At 45.8% G+C, this 21,023-nt stretch overlaps 1 protein-coding gene across 1 annotated transcript in view; it reads right to left on the bottom strand.

The window, feature by feature from the left end:
- Positions 1-1,354: 1,354 nt before the first annotated feature.
- Positions 1,355-21,023, bottom strand: part of SUSD5 (sushi domain containing 5) — a 38,153-nt gene continuing 18,484 nt past the window's right edge. Inside the window, exons 4-5 of the mRNA XM_019946650.3 lie at positions 14,625-14,813; positions 1,355-2,976 (exon numbers count right to left, since the gene is read on the bottom strand). Coding sequence (XP_019802209.3) covers positions 1,682-2,976; positions 14,625-14,813 — 1,484 coding nt within the window. The 3' untranslated portion in view covers positions 1,355-1,681. The remainder of the gene's footprint in view (positions 2,977-14,624; positions 14,814-21,023) is intronic.

A 21,023-nucleotide genomic window follows, 5' to 3' on the forward strand; every position in this document is an offset into this window, starting at 1 on the left:
AACCCGCGTCCCCTGCATCGGCAGGCGGACTCTCAACCACTGCACCACCAGGGAAGCCCGGTTTACAGTGTTTTTAAGCATTCCGTTTCTACGTGCATTATTAGATCCTATAACATTAATTTAGATGACACCAAATCAATAAAAACTTAAAAACTGATGTGTTGGGTTTATTTTGCAGTTCTATCAAATAATACATTTGCATGTATTATTTATTTGTGATAAATTTATTAATACATTTGTATTAATATTACCTATTTTTGAGTTGGAAGTGACGTTTCGGCAGCCTCAAATGCTATCCAGGGGCACAGCGATGCCTGACCTCCGTGCAAGACAGACCTCAGGTGTTCCTCATCGGTGCCTCCAGAGCCTCAGCTGGCCTCAAAGCTCAAAATTTATGTGCTTGTAAGCCTGTGGTTCAGTCTTGAGCGTGCATCAGAATCACCTGGAGGGCTGGTTAAAGCACAGATAGCTGGGCCCCACCCCCAGGGTCTCCACTTCATCTGGGGTGGAACCAGAGAATTTGCACCTCTAGCAAGTTCCCAGGTGATGTCGATGCCACTGGTCTGAGGCGCATGCTCTGTCATCATAAGCGAGATGTGCTGAGTCACCATAAGATGATCGAGACGCCGTGAACTGGGTGCACAGCAGCCATGCGGAGTCCACCCTGCACTCAGGCTGTTTCTAGAGGGCTCAAAATCGCCGCAACAGGGTAAGGTACAGATTGTCACAGGTCATTTCATATTCCTTTTCAATTCCTCTGCTTCTCTATCAGGTAGGTACCCATGCTTGATATCCTAGCCCTTGGCCCTCTTGAAACATTTTTTTCCTCCTAGCTCATTCTCTCTTCCTGGAGTTCAGAGGAATGGTTAATCCTGAGAAAGGAAACCGAGGACTGAGTTTTGTTAGTCCTGGCAAAAACTCTAAGACATTCCTAGGCACAGACTGGTCAAGGGCAACCAGGCCACTGCTTCTGAGAGGAAACGGTGCTTACCGGTACAAAACAAATCTTGTTTTTTAAAAAAACGATGGGCTGTCCCACAGGATGGAGGGAACAGGGTGGATGTGTGTCCCACCACTCCTCCCCTCCCCACCCAACCAAACATCTGTCATAAATTCTTTCCAATTTCAACAAACAATTTTTAAAAAATCTCAACGCTTCTAGACTATGTCCTGGTTCTTGGCTCATATGCCCTCAGCAACGTCACAGCATTAAAAGGAAATAACCCATTATTCTTCCATATCCCACTCCCAGCAATTAAATATCTATATCCGAAATAACACCGCTCTCAAATGCTTTGTACATCACATCTATTTCGAAAATTTCATGTTGCAATCTCAGTCATTTTCTTTCTTAAAAAAAAAAGAAAAGACAACTGTATGATGAAGAGGTGAGTTTTGACCTCTCACCGGAATTAGGAAGCACAGGTCTGGGATTAGTGCAACAGGTTCCAGGGCAGATGGTCAAGGGGATGCTGAGGTGTGTGAAGATGCCACCAAAGCCTCCCTGCCCTGCCAGGTGCCTCCAGAGATGCTTCTCAGCCTAGAAAACAAAGACCTGAGAAAAAGAAGACGAGCCCTACTCCACTTGTTTCGTGCGCTAGTGAATTGTCAGGGTTTCTCAATGTGATATGTCACAGTTTATCTTCCTCCCAAGGGGCTTCGGGCGAGCCCCCCAAGGTGGCTAGACCTTCTCCATCTCAATCTGCTGGTGGTAGTGACCAACCTGCCGCTGGCCAACATTCAGCTTGTACACGGAGCTCTTGTGCCGGCACCTGCGGTAACCCCACACGGCCCCCATGCCTGCCAGGAACAGCAGCAGGCACAGGACCGTGACAATGGTGGCAATGATGGGGCCTCTGCTGAGGCTGCGACACTTATCCCCTACGCAGGACTCCAAGGTTGGAAGAAGCTCCTCGCTTGCACCTGGGCCGGGGACTTCCTGTCCCAGGAAGTCCTCAGACAGCAGGTATGGAAAGGTATCCTGGACCTCAGGGGCAGTGATTTCCACTGGAGTCCGGGTGGCCGCCGTGACAGTTGAGGGAATGAGGTTCGACGTCTTGTGGATGGCGGTTGTCACCGTCTCCAGGATAGAGCTGGTGAGCTCATAGGGTAGGGTGGACATGGGAGGCTTCTCTGTGGCATATCTCCAAGGAACAGTTGACTGGTCCCTGGTCAAGTCACCATCCCCCTTGCTGGGACTCTCAGTTTCAGACACACTCATGGGTCTGAGAGCCAAAGCTTCTACATCTAGAGTTTGAGTTGGAAGAACTGAACGGTTGGTTGTGTCCTCATTGAGTGTGAGGGTGGTACTCCTGGGCTTCTTAACTTCCACAAGAGCAGGCTGATTGGGTGTAACTAGGACGGTTTCTTCCAGCCCTACTGATCGATTGCCCTCGTCCTTCTCTTCCTCCTCTTCTGCCTCTGTCTTCCTCCAAGCCCCATCGGTCACAGGGTAGCCATCTAACCAGGACTCATCGCTGCTGCTCACCATTGGGTCACCTGCCTTGCTGTCATTCCTGCCCACAAATGGCCCCAAGGGACCATCAGTGCTGCTGTAGATGACCCTAGTTTCTGGCTCACCTGGGGCCGATGTGGTGCCACTGTGGTTGTCTCCAGCAGGAAACTGCTTTTTGGTGTCCTCGTCCATCTCCTTTTCCAACTCAGGCTTGTGGAAGGTCTCATCAGGAAACCAGAACATGTACTTCTGGTTTTGTCGGGATCCTGGCAGGTCTGTGGGGACACCGCTCCCAGTGCTGGGCAAACCTGTGGTTGGCGCAAAAGCTGTATCCTGGGCTGTGTCTTCTTTCCCCACAGAAATAGAGACCAGATGGTCCTGCTCTGGAGCCTCCTCAGAGGCTTCTCCCTGACCCCTGTCCTCTTCTGCCTCTGTCCGGGAATCCTCCATGAGCTCTCTGAATGACACAGACCTGTCATCAGGAAAATTATCTTCATAGTCAATATGTACCTCACCCTCATCTGGAAGGAAAGAGGGAAAAGCCTCATTAAGTCCGAGGTCACAGAGCCAGCGTGGAACACAGAAAGGGAAACCAAAAGCATGAGGACTAGAACAAATGAAATAAAACTGTTATTCTCAGATGCTATGACTGTATCACAGATAAACCCAAAGAACCTATATACAAAGTGTTAAACAAATTAACAGGCAAGTTTATCAAGGAAACTGGGTCTACAGTCAACATAAAACATCAACTTTATCTCTATATACCAGCAATAAACAGAAAACAAAAAATTTAAAAGATACCATTTGCCATAGCATAAAAAAACCCCAGACTTCTAGGAATAAATCTAACAAAAGATGGGTAAGATTTCTACATAGAATGGTACAAAGTATTTCTGAGCAAAATTAAAGAAGACTTAAGTAGTGAAGGCTATCTTATGTTAGTACAATGGAAGTGTAATTGTTAAGCTGTCAATACTGCCCAAATTGATCTATGTAGATTTAATACAATCCTAATAAATATCTCAGACATTGACAAGCTGATGCTAAAATTTATGGAAATGCAGAGGGCCAAGAATAGACAAGGAAAAAGAAAAGCTGGAGCATGCAAACTACAAGATTTCAAGATTAACTATAAAACTGGAGTACTTTTTAAGACTGTGTGGTATTGGCGCAAAGACAGACAATGGAATTACATTAACTTTAAGAACTTCTGTTCATCAAAAGCCACCATGAAGAGAGTTAAAATGCAAGCCACAGAGTTGAAGATAATTGCAACACATATAGCCTTCAAAGGGTTCCAGAATTTATAAAGAACTGACTCCTACAAATCAATAATAAATAGGCAGGGACTTCCCTGGTGGCATAGTGGTTAAGAATCTACTTGCCAATTCAGGGGACACGGGTTCGATCCCTGGTCTGGAAAGATCCCACATGCCGTGGAGCAACTAAACCCGTGAGCCACAAATACTGAGTCCGCATGCCACAACTACTGAAGTCTGTGTACCTAGAGACCATGCTCCACAACAAGAGAAGCCACCTCAAGGAGAAGCCACCTCAATGAGAAGACCGCGCACTGCAACGAGGAGTAGCCCCTGCTCTCCACAACTAGAGAAAGCCTGCGCGCAGCAACGGAGACCCAACGCAGCCAAAAATAAATCAATAAGTTTAAAATAAATAAATAAATAAATAGGCAGACAAACCATAGAAAAGTTGGCAAGATACTTGAATCAGAACATCACAAAAAGGATATCTAAATAGTCATTTAACACATGTAAAGAGGCTCAACCTCATTAGTAACAGAGAAATGCTAATTACAGCCATAATGAAATGCCATTTACATAGCACCAGAATGGCTAAAATTAAACAGACCGAAAATTCCTAGTGTAAACAAGGATGCAAAGCACAGCAATTCCACTCCTAAGTATGTACCCAACAGTAACGTGTGGACACGGTCACCAAAAGACATGCACGAGCATGTTTATAATAACCAGAAACTAGATACACTTCAAATGGCCATTAATTGCAGAAATGACACATACACTGTTGTACATTCATACAATGAAAATCTGGACATCAATAAAAATGAACCAACCCCTGCTTCCCACGACATGGAATCTCACAGCCATAAAATTGTGCAAAAGAAGCCGAGCACAAAAGAGCACATTCTTTTGGGGGTACTGGCAGCATTCTACTTCTTGACCTGCGTGGTGGCCAAATTTCTTTATTTTTTGATAATTTATTAATCTGTTCCCTTATGATTTATATGTATGTTTTTTCAAACTTTCTAAAAATTGAATGAAAGATCTTTAAATTCTATAGTGGTTTACAATTTTCAACAGTTTCACACACGATTCCATATAATCTCATAATAACCCTTTTATTTTTATCTCCTACCCCTATGTTGCCCCTCCCCCTTCCCTCTCCCCACTGGTAACCACTAGTTTATTCTTGATATCTGTGAGTCGGCTTCTTTTTTGTTTTATTCACTAGTTTGTTTTATTTTTTAGATTCCACATATAAGTGATATCATTGAATGTATGTTTTAATTAAATAAAAAAGTATCTTTTGAAACTCTGATTTGCTCTTTGTAAGACTTCTGAGTTGTGAGATGTGCTGTGAAGTATCCTGAATCCAGCTGAGTGAGAAGGAAGACGGGCCCCACAGGCAGGAGCCCCGAATGTAAGCACAGCTTGGTGAGGTAGGAACCATGCTGGTTAGGAAGGTCTCAAGTAGCTGTGTCCTCAGAAGAGAGCAGCCCGCTGAGCTTGCCCCTCTCAATGGTCTTTGAAAGTTACATCCTACTACAAGACACAATTATTTTATTTTAAATTTATTTTTAATTTTTTTGGCTACAATGGGTCTTCGTTGCTGCGCGTGGGCTTTCTCAAGTTGCGGTGAGCAGGGGCTACTCTTCGTTGCGGTGTGTGAGCTTCTCATTGCGGTGGCTTCTCGTTGCAGAGCACGGGCTCTAGAGCGCACGGGCTTCAGTAGTTGCGGCAAAGCTCAGGCTCAGTAGTTGTGGCGCACAGGCTTTGTTGCTCTGTGGCATTTGGGATCTTCCCGGACCAGGTCTCAAACCTGTGTCCCCTGCATTGGCAGGCAGATTCTTAACCACTGCGCCACCAGGGAAGTCCAAGACACAATTTTTTTTTTTTTTTTTTTTTTTTGTGGTACGCGGGCCTCTCACTGTTGTGGCCTCTCCCGTTGTGGAGCACAGGCTCCGGACGCGCAGGCTCAGCGGCCATGGCTCACGGGCCCAGCCGCTCCGCGGCATGTGGGATCTTCCCGGACCGGGGCACGAACCCGTGTCCCCTGCATCGGCAGGCGGACTCTCAACCACTGCGCCACCAGGGAAGCCCCAAGACACAATTATTAAATAGAAAGGTTTCTTAGGCTCTTGTGATATAATAACATACATATTTGGTCTTTGGTTCCTGGCACAGAGCTCCTAAAACCCTTGGAATTTCCTGCGTGATGGGGGTGACAGGAATATTTTTTGTTATGCATAACAAGTTTCTTTGACCATACCTGAGTTATGTTAATGAGGTGACTCTGTGGGCCCCTAGAGAGCTTCAGGTTGGGGGCTGGTTGTCAGAGGAACCAACCACGTGATTAGAGGGTTGGACCTTTCAGCCCCACCCCCGCCTAGGGAGAGGGGCTGGAGATTGAGCTGATCGCCAAGGCCAATGACGTAACCCACCATACCTACATAATGAAACCTCTATAAAAACCCTTAAACTACAGGGCTTCAAGAACTTCCAGGTTGGTGAATGTGTCCAACGTGCTGGGGAGGAATACACCCCAGGTTCAAGGGACAGAAGCTCCCGTCCTCGGAATCTTTCCAGACCTTGTCCTATGTACCTCTTCATCTGGTTATTCAACCTGTATCCTTGTAATATCCTTTATAATAAACTGGTAACTATAAGTAAAGTCCTTTCCTGAGTTCTGTGAGCTGTTCTAGTAAATTGTCAAACCTGAGGAGGGGGTCGTAAAAACCCCCAATTTATAGCCAGTTGGTCACAAGTCCCGGTGATCTGGATTTGTGATTGGCATGTAAAGCAGAGGCAGTCTTGTGGGACTGAGCCCGTAATCCATGGGTTCTGCACTAACTCCAGGTAGGTAATGTTAGAATGGAATTGAACTGTAGGACGCCCAGCTGGTGTCCAGAGATTTGCAAAATTGGTTGTTGGTGTGAGGGATCCCCCTCCACTGCCCCCCACCTCACCACATTTGGAGTCAGACATATTCTGCAGGTGGAAACAAAGCTCAGGAGTTTCCCCCTACTTCACTCTGCACCTTAAAAAGGGCAAAATGCAAAGATCTCCAGCACCAAGGTCTGGATGGAATGCTGAGGTGTGGTGTGTTCCTGGGCTCTGAAACTGGATTAGTGGGCATTTGGTTTATTTCTAATAAGTCTCCTTATCTTGCTTATTTAATGACTTGCAGAGTTATAAACACATTTAAAAATCCTTTCTGATCTGCTCCTAAAAGTTAAGCCCATTCATTTTACTTTTCATTATTATATTTGTGATCTTTGATGTTACTACTATGACTCGATGAAGGCTACTTTGTAGATACTAAAACCCCCAGCAGGTGGAAGAAGTTAACTATATGGTGACCAGGCTGTAGCCATGACATAAGTTGCCACAATTCTGAGAACTGGCCACAAAGAAATGGGAACAAACCGACCCTGGAACTGAAGATTAACTGAACCTAAAACAATCAAGATGATGGTGATCAGACCACCGCCTGACCAATTTCAAGATGACGGTCAGAGCTGACTGTGCTGTTCCTGCATGTAGTCCCCACCCTCTGCCTATAAAAGCTCTTGCCCACTGATTGTCAGTGGGGGGAGTCGGTCTTTGGACAGGAGACTGGCCTCCCCTCTCGGTTGCTGGCCTTTGAAATAAAGCAAACTTTCCTTTCCGTCAACCTTGCCTCTTTATTGGCTTTTGAGCGGCGAGCTCAAAAGCTGGACCCACTTTAGGTTAAGTATTTGGCGCCCAACCTGAGGCTGGGCTCTCGCGATATCTGGCTCCCGGGGTTTTCCCGACCAGAGCCGCCGCCATGAAGACTCGCCGGGATGGCTGCGAGGAGCTAGTTGCTCGTGACTCGCTGGCCCTGAGAGGGGGTTTGGGGGGACGTTCATAGCAGCTGTCGAAACTATTTGTTTCGGGGATTCTCCCTGTGTCTTCCCAGCTTGGCACTGGCTGCCAGCGTACGCTTTCCCTTGGTGGAATGGAAAGATGCCTCTGGAAGAGCTGACGAGCTCCGAGACCGAGGTAAGTTCACTGGTGTGCACCCGGCAAGCTTCTCTTTTGAGCACGAAGTGCTATTTGGGCATTTTGCCAATTGGTTCTGACGTGTGTCTGAGGTTGAGGACCGTCTGTGTTGGGAAGTGTTTGTTTGGGACTCCATATTGGTCATCCTCTCAGGGTATTTGTGATAGTTCTGTCTTCTGGTGTGTGGACAAGTCCTCTCTGCCTTTGTGTCCCCAGCACTCAGCGTGGTGCTTGGCACATAGTAGACACTCTGGAAATATTTGTTGAATGAATAACCGCGTGAATGAAGAGGTAAACAAGTGAGTGATGGAAGCCCGTTTTGATCAAGCTTGTTTCAGTCTGGAAGTCCGTCAGCCAGGGCATTATTTGGTGCATGACAGTAGCAAAGAATGGTAAACAACCTCTTAGTCCTAGTACTGAGCATAATCAATGTGGGCTAAATTCCTTCTCCCATGTAACCCAGCCCATGAGCTTCAGAAGTCAAAAGGCACCTGGAATATGGGCAGGACGTGAGCCATTTTCTCCTCCCCCATACCTTCTTGTGCAGGAGATACTGGCCTAGCGTTTAATGTTAGAGCTGGGGATTTGGGATAGGTCAGCCCACTCTTGCCTGGTGGGGCTGCCTTGACCAGGACCCTTATGGCCAGTCTGAGGTGTGTGTGTGTGTGTGTGTGTGTGTGTGTGTGTGTGTGTGTGTGTGTGTGTGTGTGTGTGTGTGTGTGTGTGTGTGTGTGTGTGTGTGTGTGTGTGTGTGTGTGTGTGTGTGTGTGTGTGTGTGTGTGCCTGTCCGTCTGGAGGTTCTGCCTTCAGAGCTCCCTGAGCCTAGAGCATCCCTGGATGGCAGCCCAGGGCCCAGAGCCAAGCTCTTCCTGTCTGCCCAGGTTCTCAGGTCAAGGTCTGGCTCAGAAACAGGCTCCCACTGTGTCACAGTTTCGCCAAAACCTCAAATGAAGACACAGACACCAACTGTTTACAAAGAGTCTACTCATGACAAAATATCCCAATCCTGTTTTTCCCTTCTTGAGTAACAGTAAAGTTTGTTGCTCTCTGAATGTCAACCCCAAATTACACTCTGCCTCAAGGTGGGGAACATCAGCCCTTTGCCTGCTGAGGTGTAATTTCTCTCCCCTCCCTCTGCTCCCCTGAGTCTGCGCTCTCCTTAACCAACCCTCCAGCCCTCCCCTCCCCCACGCTCTCCTGAAAGCTGGGCTGGCACAACACTGGGCCTCCTGATTTAGACCAACGGATCCAGGAAATGTAAACTCCATGGGCTCTCTTGGCAAAAACCAAGTCATTCCCTGTGTGTTTAGATTTAATTGTTACTTTGGGAAAACCAAAGACTACACATCAATAGAAATCAGGAGTAAAAAGAAAAGAGTCGCCCAGGTCGTGCCTTTATCAGGGACAGAAGTATACAGGCCGGGGCCCAGAACCCTGGGCTCTCCCAGGGCTGCCATTTTTCATGTTGTTGCATTTATGGAAGCCCACGCATGCCTTCTTTTTCCCTCTGGTCTTGGCTAACACAGCCTTTAAAAATAGTAATTTTGAAAAAGACAACCAGACAAGCCAGAAATAACCACTGGTTCAATGAACCTCTGAACAAATATGGCAATATTGACAAAGAGATTCTAAATTCAGTCCAGTCTCTGGCTTTTACTCTATGAAGGAAGTCTAGAAGATGGAGAAAAACAGAAATGGAAGTTAATTTAAGAAAACAAAAGATGGGCTTTAGAAATGAGGGAAAATAGCAAAGGAACTTAGTGAGGGAACAGCTAGTTTACAAAGCAAGCCCTGATGCTTTTTAGAGGCCCCTGGAGAAGCACACAGCCATCATAAAGATGTTGGAATGAGACGTGCCTGGTTTTAATCTTGGCTCTGCTTTTTTTTTTTTTTTAATAATTCTTTTTTTATTTTTGGCTGCCTTGAGTCTTTGTTGCTGTGCGCGGGCTTTCTCTAGTTGAAGTGAGCGGGGGCTACTCTTTGCTGTGGTGCGCAGGCTTCTCATTGCGGTGGCTTCTCTTGTTGTGGAGCACAGGCTCTAGGTGCGCGGGCTTTAGTAGATGTGGCATGCGGGCTCAGTAGTTGTGGCTCGCGGGCTCTAGAGCGCAGGCTCAGTAGTTGTGGCGCACAGGCTTAGTTGCTCTGCGGCATGTGGGATCTTCCTGGACCAGGGCTCGAACCCGTGTCCCCTGCATTGGCAGGCAGATTCTTAACCGCTGCGCCACCAGGGAAGTCCCTTGGCTCTGCTTCTTTCTGGCTGCCTGACGCAGGAAGTTACTGAACCTCTCTGTCCCTCAGTTTTCCCATCTATCAATTGGAGCTGGCCATTTCTACTTTCAGACTTGTGAAGATGAAATGAAATAAAGTGTATAAAACTCCTCTTACAGAAAGGAACATGAGGAGACTTGGGGAAGATGAAAATGTTCTGTATTTTGGTTCTGGTGGTGGTTTTATGGGTGTACAGATCTGTGACAACTCAGAGACTTTTATATTTTAAATGGTTACTGTTTATTGTATGCAAATTAAACCTCAGGAAAGTTGTTTAAAAAAACAAAACAAGAACAAAAAACAACTCCCAAAACAGAGATGACATGGAACAGGTTTGGCATGGTTTACGACAGCTCTTTTCTCAGTGCCCAAATGGGGAATGGGTCTTGTTTCCATAGCTGCAACAGACCAGGGAAGGGAAAAGGAGTAGCTGTCCATGTGTTGTTGGACTCAGAGGTGGCAGGGCTGGTAGAGTGAGTTCAAGCTTGGTGTCACTCACTTTCCTGATACTACAGACCAGAAAGCACAAACAGAACCATGGAGCTTGGAGTGGAAAATCTTAAAGGCTTTTCAGAGCCTGTCTTAGCAGATACCCTTTGTCAGGGCAAGTTGTCTTTTTTTTGGCCACGCCATGTGGCATGTTAGTTCCCTGACCAGGGATTGAACCTGTGCCCCCTGCAGTCGAAGCTCAGAATCTTAACCACTGGACTGCCAGGGAAGTCCCCAGGGCAAGTTTTAAAGGAGGATCAAGGGGCAAATCAGAGAGCAAGGGTCTATGAGTCTCTCCCTTCCTGGGGTAATTGCAGACCAGGGTAGAGGCCATAGGACCACTGGGTGCTGAGTCAGGAGAGGGCAGAGCTGTTGAAGGCAGTGAGCACTCAGGACAGCAAGTAGGGGAATTGTCAGTGTGCCCAGGGAAGCACGTGTGGCACCATGGTCACGTGGCCAGGGGTGGCCACTCGGAGTGCTGGGAGGTCAGAGACTATCTAGGGTACAAGTGGCCAGAGATGGATATGGCCTTGAAGATATGGGACTTGGTATAATAAGAAGCCCAAAGAAAACCAAATATAGCATGGAAATCTGTGCACGTGCGTAAGGAGCAAAGCATCAGGACTTTTCTATAATTAGGGCAACAACCAACCATAGTTGGATACCAAGAACATTAGAGAGGTATGACAAACATTTCGTGCTACCCAACTGGGAATGGAAACCAACTGTGGATTCAGGTAGGAGAATGGAAAATAAAATGGCCAGACCCAGACCTGGACTCTAGGAACCAAAGCTAGAGAAATACCAACACGCAGAGGGGAGAAAATGGCAGTTTAAGAAGTCCCCACCCATTCAGGTTGATGGTCAAGGCTAAAGTCCCTGTGCTAAGTGAGAGGTTTCACCAGCACCACTTGAGGCTGGACCATAATGTCAAGGTGAACATACAACCTGGGTGGGCAGTGTGTGCCTGAGGCACCCTCCTGCACTGGCCACTCACTGACCACCCAGGTGGGCGTGCCCCTGTACATTCATGCCCGCTCACCATTCAGAGTTTAAATTTCATCATGCTCATTCAGGCAGTCCCCACTTTACTAATTTTTCTTTAAACCACTGCTCTCCTGAACTGATGCTTTAATAAGCAACTAAGTTCTCCACTGTAGTGGATGCTGTCGGTGCTCATGTCCCCTTTCCCAGACCAGTGCACCCATCCCCCAGCTGCTGTGAGCGACGGCAGCTGAGGGGCAGCTGAGGGTTCACAGCTGCCACTCCTCTGGAGGACCACCCTTGGAGGAATGGGAGCCTCAGTTAGGGCGGTTGCAACCCACCTTGCCCTCCGTGCACAGCAGCCTGCAGCCAATGACAGACTAATATGGAGGAACTCAGGCCGGTCCCCTTGCTTCCAAGTGGGACCAACCCTGTGGTGCAATTCATGCTCCCCAGCTGAGATCAGGGAAAGCAAGGGATCAGGCAAAGCAAGGATCCAGCTGAGGCCACATCCTTAACTCCTCCCTCTCACCTTCCCTGCCTCCCTTATTCCCTTTCTCCCCCAACAAGCCATGGACATCTGAACAGGCTCCGCTTTTAGACAATCTAACCCAAGTCATCTAGCCAGTCTTCAAGATGCCCAAACAGTGACAAATTTGAGTGAAACAGTCTTCCTAGTAGCCCTGAGCTCCATTCCTGTGCTCACTGCAGTTCCGCCCGGGTGCATCCCACTCCCCAGCTACACACTGAAAACATGAGGCTACCAGAACCTTCATAGGCCGTGAAACCAGTGCACACTTTTTAGCTTCCATTGACTGGACCTGTGCAGCCTTTGAGCACTTTTCCCACCTGGGAACACACACTTCCTTTAAAATTTCACCTGGGACACCTCGTTTTCCAGCTTTCCCTTTTACCTCATCATCTACTGCTTCTCTGTCTCTCCTAAGGTATTCAGTTTACTAGTTTCCTTTAGGGTTGGGACAGTTTTGCTCAACGTTGATTACACAGTACCTGGGACCCTGCCAGATGAAGGGAGGGGGACAGAGTGAATGAATGAATGGCCAGTAGGCCGTAGAAGGAATGTTGTTGTCCAAACCAAGATGGGTCCAACTCCAAAACCCTTGTTTGGCCCACCCTCTCAAGATGACTTTTCTCCAACTGAAGCAGTTCCTTAATCAAAACAAGTTGGTGTTCACTGGAAAAATACATGTAAGGTGGAGTCAAACACCTGGTGACAATATTCTTGTAACACACACACACACACACACACACACACACACTTATAATAACACAGATAATTTAAACGTTAAATCTATAGAGTAATGAAAACTATAACGGTCTGTATATTCAGCTAAGTGTAGAAACCAGAATTCCTGCCCAGCAGCTGAAAGCTCCAATGACTCTGCTTTGCGGTGAGAAAGTAAACACCATTTCAGACACACAAAACCTTCATTTAGTTCTCATTCTACTGGGGCCAGTAAACAACCCCTTTGAGTGGTGGACGTGCCTCGTGGGATGGCGCAGCCTCAGTGCCTCGCCAGAAACACAGCCAGCCCACTGACACCTCAGGGTGAGCCTGGGTCTGCTTTGAGGCGACACATGCCACAAGCAGCAAGTCAGGTCTTATGCCTCTTTTCTCAGACAGGTGAATCCATCGGAACTGGCAGGAGCTCCTGCCTGCCACAAAGCGGCAGCAACAGAGGAAAGTTCTAGAAAATGGCTCAAATTGTGTTTCAGGGACTTGTCCCACTCTGTAACTTTGTTATTAGTATGTGACAAGCAAGTAGGAAGTTTTTAGAAGCTTTTGTAACAATTTGGCAGGGGAATTTTATGTCTATTTAAGGAAAATTTTTATTTATATCTAAAATATCTTTCCTTTAGTTTTATGCTAACTCATTTTTATTGCATTTTTACTAACGTTTCAGTCTATCAATAACAAGAAAACAAATTTTTAATTGTGCACAGAGAGTTTGAGACAACAAAATCTCACTATTCATCAAAAAACACTCCAAGAGGAAAAAATAAGCCACAGAATGAGAGAGAAAATTTCAACACATTAAGAAAGTTTTCGTAAAAAAGAAATCCAACATCAACATAAATAAATCAATTAGAGAAATGGGCAAAAATCTTGGACAGACACTTACTGAGTAAATGCTAATAGTATCTGATTAGATAAGTGCTTGGGTAGAGACGTGGGTTTTACAGGTCACCATGGAGTAGTCACCAGATTGGTGAAAAGATAAAAAGTCTCACAGTCCTGAAGGTTGGTGAGGATGCTGGAACAGAGCTCTTACACACAGCTGGTGGGAGAGTAAACTGGTCAAAACACTTTAGAAAACTCTCCACGTAAGCTGGACACACACCTACCCCATGGGCAGCAACTCCACTGCCAGGAACCAAAAGAAATGTGTTCACATGTGAAACGAATGATGTGGAGGAGAACGATCACCGCAGCGTAAATTTTCAACAGTCACAACACAAGAACAAGCCAAATGACCACCAGCAGAAATAATGGGTGGTGTATTCACACTATAGATAGTAAACTGCAATGAACCCCAAAAACCACAGCTCAGGCAACAACATGGATGAAGCTCACAGACAAGACAGCACCCTAGTCTCATCATGGTTCTCCCATAGGATCTGCCGGACATTCTGGGGACCAACCGTCCTATAAATTCAGTAACATTGTGGTGCTGGAGTCATCCCCCTCTATAGCGGCAACCTCCACTTGGGACCCAGAGGTCATGGGGGATCAGGAAGGTGGGCTCTGAAGGAGTCTTGTGGAGAAAGGAACCCTGTGAGGTCAGGGAACAATTCAGGGTCTGGCATGAGGTCCATGGTGTAGGAGTCATAGGAGAGAGTGATTTCTGCCATTGGGAGAATTCCCAAGGGGGCTGGGCAAGGGTGGGATGCAGAAGCCTCGCCCCCAGGCATACGATGATGATGGAATGGGGACATCTGGGGGAATCAGATCAAGTTTCGGGAGCTAAATGCCCAACAGGAGTCTTTTTAACCTCAGCTATAATTTTATTCAGACTCACGGGGCAGCCCAAGAAGTAGAGCAAGACAGCAGGGCAGCAGCAGAAAATTCCCATCAGGAGGAGCGGTCCATACAGCTGTCCTGGAGTTATTTTCCTGCTTACCTTTCCCGCAGGCCTGGACCAGGCCATACCACTCCCCGCAGCTGTTGCACAGCAAGGTGAAGGCTGTTTCGCGCCGGCCCGTCACGTGGCCGGGGGCACAAAGGTACAGCAGCTCATCCCCCATCTCCAAGCCCGTGTGGCCCTGCAGGATGGTGTGTGGGAAGGAAGGTGGGTCTCCACACGGCTTCTCTGAGGACAAGGAATCACAATAAGTTTTCCCAAACTCTGCAGAACTTTTTCAGCCTGGGAGGAAAAAACAAACTTAAAAAACAACCCCTTGAGACTTCCCTGGTGGTCCAGTGGTTAAGATACGCCTTCCAATGCAGGGGACGTGGGTTCGATCCCTGGTCGGGGAACTAACATCACACATGTTTTGGGGCAACTAAGCCCATGCGCTCTAGAGCCCACGCACTGCAAAGATCCTGCATGCTGCAACTAAGACCGGCTGTAGCCAAGTAAATAAATACTGAAAAAAAAGAAGCCAGTAGAGGAAGTAAAATGGAATAATATAAAGTATTGGGTTAATCCAAAAGGAACGGAACAATAGAAGAGGAAAAACAAAAAGCAAACCCCTCTCCCCCATGGGTGTTGCCTGCACCTTAAACTGAGATCTCCTTCACCCTGGCATCCCCAGAACCTGGCAGAATGCCTGGCGCAGATGAAGCACTCAAAAAATACTTGTTGAATGAATAAAAGTGCTACAAAGTGCTACAACTTTGTGTTTTTATTTATTTTTTTTAAAAAGATTTATTTATTTATTTAGCTGCATTGGCCTTCGTTGCAGCGCTCGGGTTTCTCTCTAGTTGTGGCATGTGGGCTCCAGAGCGTGTGGGCTCAGTAGTTGCGGCACACAGGCTCTCTAGCTGTGGCCCACAGGCTTAGTTGCCCTGCGGCATGTGGGATCTTAGTTCCCCGACCAGGGATCGAACCCACGTCCCCTGCATTGGAAGATGGATTCTTAACCACTGGACCACCAGGGAAGTCCCACAACTTTGTATTTTTAAATGGCCAGGCAATATTATCCTCTAATGTCTCCTTGAAAGGCGGACCCAGAGACACTGCCCAGCAGCAAGTGGTACTCTTTGTGAAATGCTGAAAAATTACAGACTGTAGAGTAGAGGATGCCTCTCCCCTCCCCCAACCTCGACCCTGATGGTAACACTGTTACCGGTTTGGTATTTACAAATAAATACTGATGGAGATGCACATAGGTATACTACATATGTAGCTGTGTGTGTGTGTGTGTGTGTGTTATTTTTTATTGGAGTAGAGTTGCTTTACAATGATGTGTTAGTTTCTTGCTGTACAGAAAGGTGAATCGGTCATACATATACATATATCCACTCTTTTTTTAGATTTCTTTCCCATTTAGGTCACCACAGAGCATTCAGTAGAGTTCCCTGTGCTTACAGGAGGTTCTCATTAGTTACCTATTTTATACATAGTAGTGTATATATGTCAATCCCAATCTCCCAACTTATCCCACCCTCTTCTTCCCCCCTTGGTAACCGTAAGTTTGTTCTCTACATCTGTGACTCTGATTTTGCTTTGCAAATAAGTTCATCTCTACCATTTCTCTAGATTCCACATATAAGCGATAATATATGATATTGTGTGTGTGTGTTAACGTAAAGAGGATTATATCATATTTATTACCGAGTGCCTGCTTTTTAAAAAACTCATAAACTAAGTTTTGGAGCAGGTTCAGGTTCACAGAAGAATTGAGTGGAAGGTACAGAGATTTCCTATGTTCCCGTGTCTACCCAGGCACAGCCTTCTCACTATCCTGTACCACAGTGGTACATTTGTTACAATCCATGAGCCTACATTGACATGTCATTATCTCTCAAAGGCCACAGTTTACATTTGGGTTCACTCTTCATGTTCTACAGTCTATGGGTTTTGATTGTATAAACCCAATCTATGGGTTTTGAATATATAATTACATACATCCGCCATTGTAGTATCATACAAAATAGTTTCACTGCCCTAAAAATCCTTTGTGCTACACTTATTCATTCCTTCTAACTCCTGGCAACCATTAATCCTTTTACTGTCCCATAGTTTTGCTTTTTATAGAATGTCATATAGCTGGAATCATACAGTACATAGCCTTCTCAGACTGGCTTCTTTCACTTAGTAATAAGCATTTGTTTCCTCCATGTGTTTTCAAGGCTTGATAGCTTATTTCTTTTTAGCACTGAATAATATTCTATTGTCTGGAAGTGCTACAGTTTATTTATCCATTTACCTACTGAAAGACATCATGGTTGCTTCCAAGTTTTGGCAATTAGGAAAATAAGCTGCTAATAAACATTCATGTACAGGTTTTTGTGTGAACTTAAGTTTTCAGCTAATTTGGGTAAATATCAAGAACTGTGATTGCTGGATTGCATGGTAAAAGTATGTTTAGTTTGGTAAGAAACTGCCAGACTGTGTTCCAAAGTGGCTGTACCATTTTGCACTCCCACCAGCAATGAATGAGAGTTCCTGCTGTTCCACATCCTTGTCAGCATTTGGTGTCATCAGTGTTCTGGATTTTGGCCATTCTACTAGATGTGTAGTGGTAAATCATTGTTTTTTGGTTTTTTGTTTTAAATTAATTAATTAATTTGGCTGTGCTGTGTCTTCGTTGCTGCACGTGGGTTTTCTCTAGTTGCGGCGAGCAGAAGTTACTTTTCGTTGCGGTGCACGGGCTTTTCACTACGGTGGTTTCTCTTGTTGTGGAGCACGGGCTCTAGGTGTGCGGGCTTCAGTAGTTGTGGCTTGCGGGCTCTAGAGCATAGGATCAGTAGCTGTGGCGCATGGGCTTAGTTGTTCTGCAGCATGTGGGATCTTCCTGGACCAGGGCTCGAACCCGTGTCCCTGGCATTGGCAGGCAGATTCTTAACCACTGCACCACCAGGGAAGTCCCTCATTGTTGTTTTAATTTGCATTTCCCTGACGACATATGATGTGGAGCATTTTTTCGTATGCTTACTTGCCATCTGTGTATCTTCTTTGGTGAGGTGTCTGTTCAGGTCTTTTGCCTATTTTTAAATTGAGCTGTTCATTTTCTTAATGTTGAATTTCAAGAGTTCTTTGTATATTTTGAATAATAGTCCTTTAGTAGATATGTCTTTTGCAGATATTTTCACCAGCCCGGGGCTTGCCTTTTCATTCTCTTGACACTGTCTTTTGCAGAGCAGATGTTTTCAATCTTAAGTAAGTCCAGCTTAACAATTACTTCTTTCATGTATTGCGCCTTTGGTGTTGTATCAAGAAAGTCATCACCATAAACAAGGTCATCTAGGTTTTCACCTCTATTATCTTCTAGGAGTTTTGTAGTTTTGCATTTTACATTTAGGTCTGTGATCCGTTTTGAGTTAAATTTTGTGAGGGGTGTAAGGGCTGTGTCTAGATTCTTTTCTTTTGCATGTGGATGTTCAGTTGTCCCAGCACCTATATTAAAAAAACTATTTTTGCTCCATTGTATTGCTTTTGCTCCCTTGTCAAAGATCAGTTAACTATATTTATGTGGGTCTATTTCTGGGCTCTTTACTCGATTCCATTGATATTTGTCTGTTCTTTCACCAATACCACACTGTATTGATTTCTGCATCTTTATGTCTTTTAAAATTTAATTTTAAAAAGATTTTATTTTATATTGGAGCATAGTTAATTAACAATGTTGTGTTAGTTTCAGGTGTACAGCAAAGTGACTCAGTTATACATGTATATGTATCTATTCCTTTTCAGATTTTTTTCCCATTTAGGTTATTACAGATTATTGAGCAGAGTTCCTCCCTGTGCTACACAGTAGGTCCTTGTTGGTTATCTAATTTAAATACGTGTACGTGTCGATCCCAAACTCCCAATCTATCCCTCCCTCTAGGTAAGTCTTGAAGTTGAGTCATGTCAGTCCTCCAACTTTGTTCTTCTTGAATTATGAGTTAGCTATTCTGGGTCTTTGTCTCTCCATATAAACTATAGAATTAGTTCATATCCACAAAATAACTTGCTGGAATTATGACTGAGATTGCATTGAATCTATAGATCAAGTTGGGAATAACTGCAGTGGGATTATCTGGGCTGCCCAGCAGCCACTCGAGCCCCCAGGGATGTTCCAAACCCAACTCATTCTCTGAAGCACTAGGACAAGGGCTCACCCAGAGCTAGTCTCCCCAGAACCACTGGTATCTCAGATTTGTAGCCCGTGCTCCAGCTATTTTCTCTGCAGTGTCCTCTTCTCCTTTCCCTAACCATTATCCCCACAGAACAAAATCCTTCAAATTCCACCTCAGCTGCCACTGCCTCAGGAAGTCTCCCTAATTACCTTCCTCCTCTGTGCCATGGAAACTCACTCATCCCTTACTTGTCCTTATACACCGTCAACTCTTTGAGGGTGGAGAGGAGTCCTCTCTCTCTCTCTCTCTCTCTCTCTCTCTCTCTCTCTCTCTCTCTCTATCTATCTATCTATCTGAAGCACCCACAAGTCTGAGCCCTGCTTTGCATTACCCTGGACAAATAAATGAAAAATTGGCCAGTGCCAGGTCAATGGTAATGAGTGCAGACTCTTCCACACTCCCTCGGGAGACCCTGAACTGGATAAGTTCTATCAGCTGCTCAAAGCATTGCAGTTCATTGGTTCCAGTCTCCCATCGTTGCTGGAATTTCCCCAAAGCTGATCTTGAGGCACAGCGCCTCCTCAAGCAGATCTGGGAGGTGGCTACTCTCAAAAATTCCTGCTCACCTGAGAGGTGAGCATTCAGTTCTCTTTTAATTTTTGACCACACTGCAGCTTGGGGGATCTTAGTTCCCTGACCAGGGATCGAACCCATGCCCCCTGCAGTGGAAGTGTGTAGTCTTAACCACTGGACCACCAGGGAAGACCCTCAGCTCTCTTCTTGAAGACATAAAGGAAGGGAATCATTCCATTTCTATTTTTAAGGGAGATACAGGTAGGAGTAACGTATGCAGGGGAGGTGAAATACAGTGCTAAGAAGGTGAGGTGGGCTGGCGGGGAGAGCAGCCAGGCCAGCCCTGGCTTAGAGGGGGAGAAACAGAAGCACACCCTTAGTGAGCCTTGGGTGCTACAGGGAGAAGGTGAGAGGAGACCTGAAGCCTCCAGACCCCACGCTGTTGACTCCACAGACAAGATGCCAAGAGAAGCAGAGCCAGAGAACCCAAGTGGAGGCAGCTCATTTCATCAGCATCCAGTTGGTTAAAAAGAATTTCACTTATTAAAGTGAGGTCACCACAGGGCTGGAAATTCACTGTCAGTGAAACAAAAATACTGAAAGGAAACAGAGAAACGTCTACATTCACGATGAACTTTATTTCAAAAGAGAAACACAGGAGGCAGCTTCCTGAACATTCCACAGACTGTTTTCCTTCTGGGCTCTTTATGAGGCACATGTCTGCCATTTTTGGAGTTAGCACCCTTCATGCTTCCTGTCTTGCCAAAGAGAAGCAGCAGCCCAGGGCTAGGTGCAATGAAGCATCATCAGGAAAAAGGCAACCTTTAGAGGTGATACTGCACCTGGGTGTCTGCTGAACCAGACCTCACGTGCACTCACCAGGAGCCTCTTCTTGGCTTCTTAACCTTCCTTTGGCACACAGATTTCCCTTGGTGAAGTATAGTTGCTTTACAGTGTTATGTTAGTTTCTGGTGTACAGCAAAGTGATTCATGTATATACACACACACACACACACACACACACACACACACACACACACAGTAGGACCTTGTTGTTTATCTACTTTATATGTAGTAGGTTTTTAAAAAATATTTATTTATTTATTTGGTTGTGTTGGGCCTTAGTTGCGGCATGCAGGATCTTTCATTGTGGCGCGTAGGCTTCTCTCTAGTCGTGGCGTGCGGGCTCCAGAGCACGCGGGCTCAGTAGGTGCAGCATGCGGGCTTAGTTGCCCCACGGCATGTGGGGGTCTTAGTTCCCTGACCAGGGATCGAACCCAAGTCCCCTGTATTGGAAGGTGGATTCTTAACCATTGGACCACCAGGGAAATCCCTATATGTAGTAGTTTTTATCTGCTATTTTATATATGGTAGTTTGTATATGCTAATAATCTCTAATTTATTCCTCGCCCACCCCCCTTCCCGTTTGGTAACCATAAGTTTGTTTCCTAAGTCTGTGAGTCTGTTTTTATTTTTGTAAATTAGTTCATTTATATCATATCTTAGATTCCACATATGAGTGATATCATATGGTATTTGTCTTTCTCTGTCTGACTTACTTCACTTACTGTGATAATCCCTTGTTGACTGTCTACAAGGCTCCCCTGAGGAAAAGTGAAGAGCCATTTGGGAGCCATTTACATGCTCTTTCTAAAGAAGGAAAGGCAGAGGAACAGGGACAGGGCTCTCTCTCTGAGGGATCATGGGAATCCATCCTGCT

Source organism: Tursiops truncatus, chromosome 10 (assembly GCF_011762595.2).
Source record: "Tursiops truncatus isolate mTurTru1 chromosome 10, mTurTru1.mat.Y, whole genome shotgun sequence".
Lineage (NCBI taxonomy): Eukaryota > Metazoa > Chordata > Mammalia > Artiodactyla > Delphinidae > Tursiops > Tursiops truncatus.